This window comes from Cottoperca gobio, chromosome 1, assembly GCF_900634415.1.
Source record: "Cottoperca gobio chromosome 1, fCotGob3.1, whole genome shotgun sequence".
In the NCBI taxonomy this organism is placed as follows: Eukaryota; Metazoa; Chordata; class Actinopteri; order Perciformes; family Bovichtidae; genus Cottoperca; species Cottoperca gobio.
The window spans coordinates 26,736,607-26,752,108 of record NC_041355.1 but is presented as its reverse complement, the minus strand read 5'-3'; the positions used below and the strand labels follow the sequence as shown (position 1 = coordinate 26,752,108).

Below are 15,502 nucleotides of genomic sequence, written 5' to 3'. Positions count from 1 at the left end.
ATATATATATATATATATAATATTATATATATATATATATATAATATATATATAATATATCTATACTATATATATATATATATCTATATCTCTCTCCTCTATCTCTACCTTATATCTATCTTATCTATATATCTATCTATCTCTATATATATATATATATCTATCTCTCTCCACCTCACCCTCACCCTGACAGGAGACAAAAATAGAAAGTGGGAGGAAGAAAAGAACAGAGATAGACAAAAGACACAAATGAAAATAAACTTTAGAAGACAACAAGAATGAGAAAGAGAGGAGACTGGGAGACAGGGGGAAAGATATACAGGTTACGACAGAAATAACACAAACAGGAAGCTGGTGTCAACGGCAGAGGAAACCACATCTCTGCACTTAGTAAGACTTCGTCTCTCAGTCTCTCCTCCTCCTCCTCCTCCTCTCTGTCTTTCTGTCTTCTCCAAAGTCTACAACATTTTCCATTCACCTATTTCAAAGACAATAAATCAGGTCAAACACAATTTATATAATTTTACTGAAAACAAAAACTTCACAATATTAATCAAAAATCACAAACAGTCAACAAAAGACACAAAACGTATGTCACAATGTCAGTGAATTATATGTTATTGAATCAATATTCTCAGAGTTTTTTCATGAATGTTTTTCCGATCAATACAATCCAATCAACATTTTGGAAACGTGGTGAGTTACTCTGTTTTATTGAAATGTGTTTTGTCTAGCTTAGCACTAAGACAAAACTGGTAGCCTAGCTAAAAGTAAAAAAACACATTTCTATTTTCATTTATAAAAAAGGCTGCTAAATTGAGTTTAGATGCAATACCACACATTGATGGTTGGAAAAACTGACTATTTTTTAAAGCAGAAGTTTTTGTATGTGATGCAGCAAATGCATGTATATCAAAAGTGAATTATCAATTTCACCTGATCTTGAATTATGTCTTTATAAGTAATTCCTCAACCTAACATGGGTGATATATTGTCAAAGATACACTTTGGAAATAGTCAAATATGAACATATGTTTAGCCCACATATAAAATGATGATGATGATGATGATGATGATGATGATGATGATGATGATGATGATGATGACTATGCAAGAAGAAGAGGCATGTCAGAAGTTGTAATCACTGTTCCTGTTAGATGAAGGCTCTCTGCTTTCACTGACTGCCAGTCGCTCCAGAGCTGATTTGACAACACATATGGAGAGTCAGATTAAAGTCAGCTAATATATGACTGTATGGTTGGTTTGACATTTTTTTATAAGTGTGTGCGTGTGTGCGTGTGTGTGTGTGTGTGTGTGCGCGCGCGCATGTGTTACCAGGGTAGGAAAGTCTCTTCTCTTCGTCATTGATTTTAACTGCAGTTTTTCCGCGATGGTAAGACACTGAAACAGATACATAAACAGATGAGAGACAAACTATTCTATAATGTTCTTATTGTGAACATATCTCATGTGCAGACCCAAACCAACAATGTGTATCCATCTCTCAATACTTTCTGACATCACTACTATTTCTGTGGATCTCAGCTCCAATCCCAATTGATTCCTGAAAACATTTCCTAAAACAGCTGCTCACTGTAGTTTTTAATACAAAAAAAGGAGAAAATTGTGTTTTTCCACATTCGTTGAGTATTTGTGGCAGCAGGACTGTGAGTCAAAGTCAGTGTGTCTTCATGGTAGTGTGTCAAAGTCAGTGTGTCTTCATGGTAATATAAGAACATGTCACCCAGTGCAACAGTGATGGCTCATGTAAGTGTTTTTAATAGTTTATGGACCACAGTGGAGCTCTAGGCACAGAAAAATAATATATATCAGGCTTTGGATACACACACAATACAATGCTGACTGTAAGGAAAGGTTTAAAGCACCACACGTATCCTTTAGGAGTGTGTGTGTGTGTGTGTGTGTGTGTGTGTGTGTGTGTGTGTGTGTGTGTGTGTGTGTGTGTGTGTGTATATGTGTGTGTGTTTTGGTACATGTACATATTATTATTTCCCTCAGTAGCCTCTGTGAGTGTGTGAGACTCACCACTGTGACTCTGTGTAGGTCCAATCCAGCGATTCTGCCTCCTTTCTGATACTGAAAAACCAACAACACAGCAACCAAAACACTGAACATGCATGTAAATACAGCTGTGATCATTCATAGAAATATCAACTGGAGAGGGGCTCTCCCTATAACTCCAGGGGGATCTGTATTTGTGAAACATGGTGAGGCCTTGTGTGTTTTGCACTGCAGTGACTTGTGAATATGTTGTGTTGCAAAGACTAGTCTAATAGACTCTACTCTAACTAGGGATGTTGCGATTACAGGGCGCCCTGCCTCTTGTATATCTGGGCTGGACATGTAAAAGCAAAGCTATTTTATGGATAGATAGTAGAGTAGAAAATACTTTTAATATTTGCTTGAACTGACCATTTAAGAGATACATTTCGACATAAACTCAATATTTTCTGTCTGCCTGGATTTCTTTTCACATGAGAGATTCTTCTTCCTTTTCCCTTTTTTCTTTGAACTTATTTCACTAGTTTGGGTTGGGCGGAGCTCCATTTAGTAAAATATGACATGCATGATGCAGTATTCAGCAACATCTGAATCAGAATGTGAATGTCAATCAAATCTGATAAAACCACACCCATACAGTCTGTTCTATTGTGTCAGATAGATAGAATATAATTATTGTGACAGTCTTACACAATCCTTTGGATTTAAACCAATATTTTCGAGGTAATCTTTAATCTGACAATCTTAATCTGAAAATATCAGTTGTTTGTGTGTGTGTGTGTGTGTGTGTGTGTGTGTGTGTGTGTGTGTGTGTGTGTGTGTACTCACGTCTCTTCTGCAGGGCTTTGACGGTGGGTCTGGTGAAGCGGATCAGTAACAGGACCAGCAGCACGCAGCAGACCAAAGCTGTCACCACTTTGTAGGCATGAAGCTGCCCCTGTACATCTCCCGCAACTAGACACAAACAGACACACAAAAACACACACACATAGGTGTTGCATGATTTGTTCTCTATCCACACTGCCTGCATTCAGTCGTTTTAATGCACTTCTGAGAGAAGAAGAGCCATGAATGAAGGTGGATTCATTCACCGACCCAGTCTGTTTTACGCTTTTCCTGTGTTTCCTATGATGCCGTTGCTCCACAGGATCTTTACGCAGTGACTATCTTAGTGGTGTGTGTGGCACCAGGTGGTTCCCAGATCTGAACCAGATGACAATATCAGGGCCATGGTTGATGCCCACAGCGCTTATTCAGGCAGGGGGAGCAATCTCCTGTTGCCCGCAGTGGGAAAGCACCGCAAGGATTGACAGCTGAGAGGGAGAAGCTGAGGGGTTTGGGCCTCCTCCTGGCGCACAGGCCCCTCTACTTTGACCCCATATGGGGGACGTTGGCGCTCAACAGGTGCTAGGACAGGGCCCTCAATATGGCTTGATTAAATGTACTATATGCTATTTTACGCCCCTAGGGATCTGTCAATCTTTTAAAAGGCGGAATTTGATGATGTAATGTGGAATCATTGGAATTTGTATTTGCAGTCAGCTAGATTAGTTAGAAATCCTTCATTGTTCAGGAGATTTTTACCGGAAGTCGATTTATCCAGTAAAACACTGACTAAAGAAGTTTCATGTTAAAAATAATTTCATGTTAAAAATAACAGGACAGAGGGGCTACGATTTGCTCAGCTTGTTTCTTTAATTCTTCATCCAGTTAAAATACATTGTTAGGAAGTAGATGAAACGGACTGGTACCTTGAATAAAATTACAGATTTCTCTGTGTTTTAAAATTGTTGGAAACATTTGAGATGATGTGCATACACAACTCAACAACATAACATAGGTATAGTTGTTTTTAGACATTTATGCAGAAATGTTATATATTATATTTAATGCAGACATGTTATATATTATATATTTAACTGAAAGTAAGTTCCGATGGAAGATGGAAAATGTAGAAATCAGAAAAGCAGGAGGTAGATGTTTGTAGATACCTGATCTCAGGGACACATAACAACAACAACAACAACAACAACAACAACAACAACAACAACAACAACAACAACAACAGAACAGCATTACTCTCAGTCATCAGTCATAACGCTGCTGATTGGATTGCGTTGCTATTGAAACCAAAGTATGTAAAAAGTCTCCTTTTTTTCTTTGGTGTAGGCACTGTGCTTTAGTAAAGAGCCCAATCTTGTTTCATCTCCACTATTTCATATATTACAGTGTTCCTAAAAAGTGACAATTGTGTTGAGCATTGAAAACAGTAATGTTATTTTTGGATTAGATAATCTCTGATTTAAATCAGAATTTTGAAAATACCTTTTTCCGTTCTTATTTGTGTTCTTATCTCGGCTGTTTGTGTTCAGACAATATTAAATATGGATGTATTTCAGATTTCTTTGTTTTTCTATATATGATAAATAATAATAGTTTTTTAGAAAAACGTTATAGTCCTTAATTGCACATATTCAAAGAAGTATAGAACTCAAGTGTGTACTTAAACGTCCAAACAATACACACATATAATTCTAAAGTGTTATAGTTTGTCCAATAGTGGTGAATCAACCATTGGCAAAATCAGGAAGCGCATGTGTAGATAATCCTGCGGTGATGCACTGCATCATGTCCGCCTCTTAAAGGTATAAAATGTCAAACCACAAGAGGACATGACTGGAGCTCACTGACACACATCCACAGACAGAAGACCAACCTGTGCATCGGACCCTCAGTATCTCACATCTCCTCTCCTTTGCTCCCCTCTCTGTGATGTCATAGCCATCCAGCTGTTCTCTGCCTCTGTCCCAGCTCGATGTTTCTGTACAACCTTCATGATTTTCACACACATTTCTTAAAATAATCATGATGTTGGTTTCACTGCCATAACAGACAGGAGAGGAGGAATCAGGGCGATGATAGAGGATCAGGTTAACGTCTCCTTCACATTCACTCGTCCATCTGATTATGAGGAGGCCCATGGCAGGTGCAGAGCTGCTGGGATTGGAGGTGATGCCAGCAGTGGCAGTAGTATTGGGGGTGACCCAGTCCCTGCCGGTGCTGTGAGTCTGTGTAGGGAAGGTAGTCTCTGTGATGTTTGGCCCAAGTGTTGTTTGTTCTGATTCTGGGAGAAAGAGATCTGTTAGTATGAAGAACACAGAACAACACACTGAGACAAGTTACATTAATGTAAAACCAATATTAATTAAATTCTTGATTACACAACTCTACTGGATGTTCAAACCTGCTGGGTCCATTTGTTGACACCATCACAACTGTAGAATTATGTTTATAATACTGTATTACTGTAGTAATACAGTATTATAAACATAATACTTTACAGTGTACATTATTATGTTTATCATAGTGTAGTTGTAATGAAGCTGCTGATTTTCAGGAATTTTACATTTGACCTCTGGTCAGAATTTTACGGTTTAAGTTTGATTTATTCACAAAAGATTCTCTCTACGGCAGTGGTTCTCAACCTTTTTTGGGCCAGCGCCCCCCTATCCATTATCCAGGTCCCTTACCCCCCCCATCAAATCAAATGTAGGCTTCCTGTTTGTCTCCCCTGAATTTTAATGATGATCATTATTCTGTTTGTATTATTCTAATTATTATTCTTAGTATTTCTCATTTATATTACATATTGATTATATTAATTTAGTACTTCAATCTTATAATATGTTTCTTATTACTAGGCTGCTATATTATGTTATTAGAAAAACTCAAATTCTCTGAGATTGAAGTTACATAATAAAATGTAAAAATTATAATAAATATTATATTATTAAACAAATATTTTGTTGTTTTTACCTTCAAGTGCCCTAATACACCATGTACCCAGGGAGAAAACAAAGACATTTTATTCAGGAGTGTTAAACAAATGCAACAGTAAGAAGTTTGAGATTCAAACTTTAATCAGTGTCATAGACTGCAGCCAATCAGAAATGGGTCAGACATTCAAAGTGTAACCGGTGTTAAACACAGCAGCCTCAGAAATCTGAAACAATTTGCACTCTTAAGTGATCCAACAATAAACGAGCACAAAGGAACAAGTCTGAGGCGCTGCCCCCCCCCCCCCCCCCCCCAACGGAAATCCATGTTTTATTTTATATAAATACATAGCGCCAAATCCCAACTCACTTTTCACATTGAACATGTGTTCTTTTATTAAATAAACTAAACGCTTATGTTATTTATCTAATTTATGTGCACGTTTCCGTGTTTACTGCGTTGTTTTCACATTCTCTCCATTTCGCGAACACCTCCAGTCAGAGACAGAGCGGAGGAAAGGAGAGGAGAGAAGTGCAAAAAAGTCACAAATCCAACACATTAATTATAAATGGAGCGAAGTCGACTCCAACGTTCAGAAACTCAGATGAAAATATTCACGTTTTTTAAAGGCACACAGCCTGAATCAGCAGCAGTGTTGCAGATGTTAGCTCTGCTACTACGAGCAGCCAGAGTGCGTCTGCTGCTGGTCCAAGTCCCAGAGCGGTAGTATTTTAACATTAATTCAGATTAGTTTAATTCATGGTGTATCCTTGGAATAACCTTAATGCTTTCAAGCAGTGGCGGCTGAGGGGGCGTCGCTTGTTTTGTTTTTTTTCAAGCAGCACTTTATCGCTCAGCAAAATAAAAATAAAAGTCTAAAAACACACAATGTTAAAATGTTTCGTGCTGTAATGCAGCTCGAGAGCCTTTTTCATTACCGCAAGCACGTCTGCACAAACTAGGCTCACTGGCCTTTTACTTCCACAAAGAAATAATCATTCGTCCATTTCTCCTGGAACATTCCAAATCCACCTTTCTCTTTTTTACACTCGCATGCTTCGTTCACTGATGTCAATGACAGTTTAATATTGAAGTTTTTTGACATGACGTGACCACGTGATGACACGTTCCGCTCGTGTTGTGTTCAAGGACCCTGACCTTGGCCAGGAAAAACAGTCAGTCACCCCCGTTGAGAAACCCTGCTCTACAGTGTCCTCTCACTGCTCAGCTAATAAACGTGGTTATTTGCTCGTCGAGTTGCCTTCAGTGTTACGTTGAACACAAAAAGCAAAGTTTACAAGCCATTCTTTTTTCCTCTCAGGCAACATACAAACTAGACCAATTTTCTGGTGGAGGGTGTGTGCTAAATGAAAAAAATAAATGCTAGAATGAGAGGACAGTGCTCTGAAGATGGAAACAAAAACATTTATTCAGTTTATAGGGTCATTGTTGATGTTAGAAAATAACATCAACAATGACCCTATAAAAGATTTATCTAAATATTTTGTTAAACTATATGTGTGTGTGTGTGTGTGTGTGTGTGTGTGTGTGTGTGTGTGTGTGTGTGTGTGTGTGTGTTGCTCTCTTACATACAGAACATGACAAAGCTGTCAGTCCGTGTGGAAGCCTGACCTATAAAATATATCAAACGTATGTATGTATGTGTGTGTGTGCGTGCGTGCGTCTACTTTGTAATCAATAAGATTTAAAAATGGACAGAAACTGACAGCACTGCAAAGAGGCTAAAATTGGATGATGTCTTAGTTGGTAACCTGCCTGCAGAATTTTGTACATATTGCTGACAGAACCATCCTAAAGGGAGCTGAAAGAACATGGCTGAAATCAAAACATCCTGACGACCTCTTTGCCTTTCAAACTCCTCCCTCCTCTTTCTCTTCCTCTATTTCTGAAGCAAAAAGTGCTTCCTTCCAATCTAAAATGTAATCCTCCTTGTACAACCCCAAAAAACTCTTCTCTATCTTCTCCACCCTCCTCGATCCTCCCAGTCCCCCACCACATTCTTCCCATCTACCATACCACTTTGTCAACTTCGTAAAAGAAAGAGATGACATACGCTCTTCATTTTTTAACTTACCGACTGACATTGACTGTTTACCATCACATCACTTCCCCCCACACCAACTTCTTTCACCCCCCTCTCCCATCCAAGACCTTACCATCGACATCGGCACCTCTGTTGTTTCCCCGACTCGGCTGCAGGGAATCTGGGTGTGACACTGGATGACAAACTGTCCTTCAGTGCCAACATCACTGCATCAAGCCGCTCCTGCAGACACACTCTGTACAACATCTGGAGGATACGTCCCCTACTGACTCAGAGGGCGACGCTGGTTCTTGTCCAGGCTCTTGTCATCTCACGCCTTGACTACTGCAACTCCCTTCTTGCTGAACTGCCTACATGTGCTATCCGACCTCTACAACTCATACAGAATGCAGCTGCTCGACTGGTTTTCAATCTACCCAAGTTCTCCCACACTACACCGCTTCTCCGCTCCCTTCACTGGCTACCAGTGGCAGCCCAAATCTGCTTAAAGACTCTGGTGCTGGCCTACCGTGCTGTGAATGGATCAGCCCTTTCCTACATCCAGGCCATGGTCAAACCATACACCCCAGCGCGCTCACGTTGCTCTGCATCGGCCAATCAGCTAGCTACTCCCTCACTGCGAGTGGGACCCAGATTCCCCTCAAACAAAACCCGCCTGTTTGCTATCCTGGCTACAAAATGGTGGAATTCCCCATTGATGTCAGGTCAGCAGACGTCTTCACACTTTCCGTCACAGACTGAAAACCCATCTGTTTCCACTGCACCTTGGCGAATGAGAAAAAAAACTGTTCTTTGTATGTTGCACTTACATTGGTTTGGCTTATTTATAGCTAATAGTTGAATTCATATTATATTGTTTCTGTATGTTGCACTTTTGTTTGGCTTATTTTAAGCTATTGTTCTGCTCTTAATTAAAGGATTGTACCTATTTGAAGATAATGTACTTGCAAGATTCTTGCTGTCCGGAGCGGTCATGATTGTTTGCACTTTTTGTAAGTCGCTTTGGACAAAGGCATCAGCTAAATGAACTGTAATGTAATGTAATATTTGAAGCCGAGCTGCAGCTCACATGTGAAAGCTGAATAACCAGATGATACAATAGTCCCGGTGCTCAGACTGACATCCAGTCTTTTACAGCGCTGAGTAGCTCCGAAGTGTGGCTAGCTTCAGAGGGAAACATAGAACTGACTGTCAGCTACAGTGAAGGGACATGTTAGACTGACAAATATGTCCTGATGGTGGCATGCAAAGAGAACTGAAAAGAACACACTGAACACTGAACCAGTCAAATCTGTCCTATCAATATCATGATCAATAGGAAAGAAATGCTAACTTAATTAAATAACAATTAGGATAAAAAGAAAATGAACAACAAAAGAAGAACACATTCAGCAAACTTGTATTAAATGAAATTATGATGTCACATTACAATAGATCAGGATCTGATTGTATGCTGATCCCGTCATTTAATTTGAATTCAGCTGCCATGCTGAAAATGTTTTAATATTTTAATTTTCACAACTAAATAGTATTTAAAATATATAGTACAAATATATATATAAATATATATAACATTTACTAAAAGCCAGTTTACATATTTTATCAAGTGCCCATCATGGTATGTAGCTACTGTATGTAGAAACTTAGTTTTCAATGGGAACTATTTCTTAACTCAGAAAAGTCTGTTTTTCAAATGTCACTTTTGAAATTCTGAAAACCACAAACCTTTTTCTATTCAGCTCCGCTGTGTTGGGGTGGTGGCACAAGTTTTAGCGGCATTGATTTCAAAGCTTCTGCAGACATAACCGAAACTTTCTGCATGCCTCGATACCACTACGCGTATACGTGAAAATGTGTTTGTTTCAATTTGGGGAAACCAAAGGTGCGAAGGGCAAAAAGGTCCACAGTCATTTAGCTAAGAGACACTGACTTTGTCAAATACAGTGTCTGGTTAGAAATGTCTTGTCATTTCTGAATGATGAACTGTATGTTTTTAATGGTGCTGGGATTGCTGATGATGTGCTCCCTAGTGGAAATTGAGTATTGTTATTATTTTGTTAGTTTTGTGATGTTTGTTATTTTTAGCAACTGGAAGCTTTTTGACATCCTCCAGGATCCATCATTATCATATCCGATCACACCATAATTTCTGTCACATTGATGTTGTATTTGTACTATGTTGTTTATCCTCTACACACGATATCTATTGCACGTCTGTCCGTCCTGGGAGAGGGATCCCTCCTCAGTCTCTCTAGGTTTCTAACAAATGTGTGATTTGTAATATTGGGTTATATAAATAAATTTGATTTGATTTAGTTTTTGTAGGGTATTATTTATTGTGTCTGTTTGTCTTTAAATTGTATGGTTCTGATTTACTACAACTCTGTACCTGCACATCAACAGTGCCTCTGGTCTTTCAGCTATATCTGGTACAAGATATGCATTGTGCATTGGCCCTGCTAAATAAATAATCAAAAAGTGTGCTCAGCAGGTGAGGCTGCACTTCATTTCAACAAAAATTCCACAAGCTCACTTCATTTGGTTTGACGCATTTAGCCTAAATATTTATTTTTTGAATAAAGTTCAGTGTAGCAGTTAATATCTTACAACACAAGTATACAAAAAATCTATTTCAAATCTTTAAATGTATAACCAGTGATAGCCGAAGTACTGAGCTACTTTCTTTCATTTGAAATTACAAAAGTACACGTACCTTAACAAGTAAAATGTCGTATCATGCAGCAGAACGACCCGGTCACAGTAATGATGGTTGGGCAATATCACAATATAATAATAAAACTATGAAACAATAAAAAAATGTGTCAGCTGTCAAATCTTAATTTGAAAAGATTAAATTATATTATTATTATTATTATTAGCATAATTTATATATAAATAGATATTTTTTACGATTTATTTATATAATTAAGTATCTTATTTTTATTTGTTTTTCTCCAAAGGGTTAAGTTTAAATTTTATATTCTGCGTTAAAATAAAAATGTATTTCCATTATCAGGCCACCAACTCTTTCAAGAAGAGCCTAAAAACCTTTCTTTTCACAAAAGTCTTTCCTTAAAATCTTTTGTCTGTTGTTATTGTTGTTTTTGTTGTTGTTTTTGCGCCTTGAGATTGCTTTTAGCTTTGAAAGGCGCTTTATAAATACAATTTATTATTATTATCATATATTTTTATATTAATATTTTTGTTTTTAAAAGGGAAAATCAATAAAATGCTAATTTAAAACAAAAACAAGAGGAGTTTTTGTGAAGTGACGATGACATGATCCTCAGCAGCTTCCCATCCTGAACACTGATTTGGTTTCTGGGGTGCGTGGCCGAGCTGGAGGCCAGAGAGCCACCATCCAGGACTGTTTTGGACTAGATATGGGTAAAGTGGGAGATTTGTGAAAAATCTATTTCAACAGCCTAGAGGTAGATTTCAATGCAGACGCATTCCCTGTCTCTAATTATAAATTGCAATTTGCATGGCTCTGTTCTGTTCAAGTCATAAAGCTGAAAGTGTGACAGCATGAACAACACGAAAAAGTGGAACACGAAAGACACTGAAGCTGAAGCAGCTAAATGGAATTCTGCCATCATTCAATTGATTATTCAAAGCTGGGCTTTTCTTACTGTCAAAATGTCTTCAGTGAAAAAGGCCTGTGAAGAAAAGACACGTGCATTTAACTGAAATAAGTCAGATAGATAGCTTAGACAGCATTATTATATTTATACTTTAAACAAGTTCAACTAGATTTAAAACCATGTGTAAAATCTGAATCTTTGATGTTGAATCTAAACTTTCTGGCCTGTATTTGTCACATAGTAATCGGGATATCTCTTACTGTCTCGCGAGCCTGTGTTTGGGTTTCAATTTACGGTAAAAAATCTAGGCTCAAAACTTTTTAATTAACAAATTTTAATGCATTATAAGCAGATTAAAAAACTTTTGTTTGTTAGAACTATCATAATACTGTCATAGTGAGTCAATAATGCCAGCAGTGCTCCACACAGCTGTTATGGTTCCACCACTACCAAAGGCCCTGAACGAGTGTGCAGACAGACACACAGGAGGAGCACAGCATTAAAAAAAACATGTGGCTTTAGATAACTGTGAGATGATGACATACGATCCAGGATAGCCCGTTTGAGTATCATAACAGATCCGAGAGTTTAAAGTGGAAAGTTATCATGGTGACAATTTGTCTACATTGTGTGGTAGACAGTAGGGTTACAGCGTTTGTGTCATTAGCTGAAAGTTGCGCTTGCACACATTGATGCAGTGTATTAGTAAATGCACAGAAATGAGTACTTCATGCTCTCAGTATTGTTTACGTTTTAGTGTGTTGGTTGACATCTTTCACAGCAGACAATTAGAATTGTCCTAGCAGGCAAATCACAGGTGTTAACGTCATGGCTCACTCTGTTCCATGTTGGTGAGCTTGGTCAGTGAGCCACCATTTACAATACCAGAACACTGGTACAAGAACACCTAAATAAAATGCAGCCATGTCATCAGTCCCACCTGTTGATTGACAGGTCCAAATGTCTACTTACTTTGGTAGAATATAAAAGTTTATGCTGGAAGCTGCAAATTGAACAGTTTCTCTGTTGAACAAGGCTGAGAGGCCTCTTAATGCAACACCAAAGAGACAGAAAGTCATGACAGCATGAAAACACTTAACGCGTCTGTTCAATAATCACATGCTCAATTCGTAGTCTGAAATCCTTTAGAAATATGACGTTTATACACCATATACGAGCATATACCAGTGTACGTTAACATTTAAAGTAAAATGCAGAAACAGCCTTTATTTAACCAAGTTTGTCCCGTTGAGATCAAAGATCTCTTTTACAAAAGAATAGTTTATATAGTGAACAGTGAATGGTTGCTAAATCTACTGTATCTGTGGAACTGAGTACTACAGTATGTGAATAAAACTTATATTATACTCTTCAGTTGATTTCACAACCAAATAGGACGTTGGTCCGGGGATGAGAAAACATTTTACTACATCAACAGGAAATTCAGCTGTAGCTTGCAGCCCTCAGGCCGGTGTTAGGCTCGTGTCGTCACCCACAACTAACCATTTAGCAGGAATTTTGCATAAGCTGGCAATCAGATGACACATATTAAAGCTGCTGTTGAGACGTTTTGGCGATCAGGGAGACAATAAGGGCCAAAATGAAAAGTTCTTTATGTGAAAGAGGTCACACATTTTGCACATGCTACATTGTGTTTCCTCATATTTATCTAATTTGTTGTGTAGTGGATGTATCAGAATATTCTCTGTATTCTCTTTGTGTGCATTAATTTTTGTTTTAGAGGTAGCCTAATGCTGCTAGTTTTACACTTTGATAATGTATGCCTCTTCAGTTCAGTTCAGATCTGGGAGTGTCAAAGTATCTCAAAGGGTTAAGGCTAACATCATTCCTAAATACTTTATTTGGACGTTTTTTCTATTTTTCTATATTCTCTATGTCTCAAAAATGGAGTGTACTTACCAGCAGTCATGAGTAAAAGAGTTAAGATGGTCACAACAGTCCTGAAATCCATCACAGTCACAATGAACAGCAAGTAAAGGAAGAAGAAATACAGACATACAGACTGACAGGCAGGTGGAGAGACGACATCAGATCAAGATGCCAACAACAGGAAAACAGAAGAGAAAGGAAACAGTGCAGTCTCTGTCTCTCTCTGTCTCTCTCTGTCTGTCTGTCTGTCTGTCTCTCTCTCTCTCTCTCTCTCTCTCTCTCTCTCTCTCTCTCTCTCTCTCTCTCTCTCTCTCTCTCTCTCTCTCTCTGTAGACAGTTATATATGATACTTAATAACCGGGATGTGGAGCTCAAAATTACCAAGATATTCTTGGAATAAGTTGATTTCCGGGGGTGTGGCGGGGAGGGACTCACACGGGGAAGCTTTGTGGGTCAATGCGGGTCATTTTTTTATCCATTTTGTGCCTTAGAAGGGTAGTGATACAAAAAATATTGTTTATGATTTTTGAATTGTGATGAAAGGTTACATGTATATATTTTTATTCTTTGATTTTAGAACTTTATTTTAAAGTAATTGTACAAATGAAAAATATGTAAATAAAGTATTTTTTGAAAAATAAAAATAAATCTCTCTCTCTGTCTCTCTCTCTCTCTCTCTGCTATGCTTCTGTTGCTGCTTGTGCAAAAGTGCAGATTTCCTCTCTTCAAAGGGAGCTTGCAGAAGAGAGGTAGAGAGGTGTGTGGAAAATAAGAAGTGATGATACGAAGGGAGGAAGAGGAAAAGGTTTTATATTGTGTTTAGCAGTTAGCAAACTTTCTGTTGCTGGTACACACTGTTTCTGCTCCCACAACAGATGTTTCATCTAAAGTCCACCTTCCATAAATGTCACACATGGAGCAACAAGTTGAATCATGTCAAATACTGATAACATTCAGAAACACCTGCATCTGTTTATACCAGCAACATGGCTGCCCATGTGTGTGAGTTCTTGTCACTGCACTATATTCATTTCAGCCATTTTATTTAAGTGCACTCAAATAGAATAAAAAATTCTATTGTAGTATATATTTCAAAGCATGTCATCTAAGTACCATGTTGCAATGATTCACACCTGTAAGTTGGCTAGTTTCCAAAATTACTTTCTCAGTGTGTAGAACCTAGTCAATGTTGGAAAAGGGAATGTATGAATGAGGCAGTCATTTCTGTTCTGAGTTTGAAACACATCATCTCCTGTTTCTGTTACAAGTGAAATATCTTCTCCTCACTCATCAGCGCTCGATTCCATTACCTACGTCACTCTCGATTTCACTCAACCTCTGGTTTACGGAGTCATAGAGACGACAAAAGTCCCGCAGGCTTTTACCTCCTCCTCTCTGTTCTGCACAGCCTTCTCATGAGGAGGAGGGTGTTCAAAGCCGCCACATATAACCCAGGTAATAACCCTGAGAAAGGAGTCTATATCTCACACTGGGGTCTAAAGACTCTGGTCTGTACCTCAGACAGGGATCTGTACTTCAGACAGGGGTCTATACCTCACACTGGGGTCTGTAGACTGTGGTCTGTACCTCAGACTGGGATTTGTACTTCAGACTGGGGTCTGCACTTCAGATTGTGGTCTGTACCTCAGACAGGGGTCTGTATATAATAATAATAATACATTTTATTTATAGGCGCCTTTCAGGACACCCAAGGTCGCCTTACAGTGCATTTAAAAGTTAAAACAATTAAAACAAAGACGGAAAACAAATTAGTCAAACCGACATAGATAAAACAGGCAAGACAGAGTGTGGAGTGACGGAGTGAAAGAAGGATCTGTGATAACAAGTTGGTTGTGTTTTAGAGTGAGTAGGCCAGTTTAAACAGGTGGGTTTTGAGGCGGGATCTCAGACAGGGGTCTGTACCTCAGACAGGGGTCTGTACCTCAGACAGGGGTCTGTACCTCAGACAGGGGTCTGTACCTCAGACAGGGGTCTGTACCTCAGACAGGGGTCTGTATCTCACACTGTGGTCTGTACCACTTTCTAGTCTCTGTGACTATGTTATGAACCAAATGATTAATCAAATAAATAAATAAAATATTTGGCAGATGAATTGATAATGCATTAGTTGCGTTAGTTGCAGTGCTAATGCATTATTTGTGGT

General features: G+C 38.4%; 1 protein-coding gene across 2 annotated transcripts; it reads right to left on the bottom strand.

Moving 5' to 3' along the window:
- Window positions 1-507: 507 nt before the first annotated feature.
- Window positions 508-13,558, bottom strand: cd5 (CD5 molecule). Of its 2 annotated transcripts, none has more exons than XM_029436029.1 (6): window positions 13,369-13,558; window positions 4,739-5,146; window positions 2,851-2,976; window positions 2,047-2,097; window positions 1,336-1,401; window positions 508-1,199 (listed from the first exon to the last, which is right to left on the bottom strand). In XM_029436029.1, the coding sequence occupies exons 1-6, from the start codon at window positions 13,418-13,420 to the stop codon at window positions 1,129-1,131; spliced, it is 774 nt and encodes a 257-aa protein (XP_029291889.1). In that variant the 5' UTR covers window positions 13,421-13,558; the 3' UTR covers window positions 508-1,128. The 2 variants fall into 2 exon arrangements, with proteins under 2 accessions (XP_029291889.1, XP_029291897.1); XM_029436037.1 differs by having other exon boundaries at window positions 4,739-5,140.
- Window positions 13,559-15,502: the final 1,944 nt, after the last annotated feature.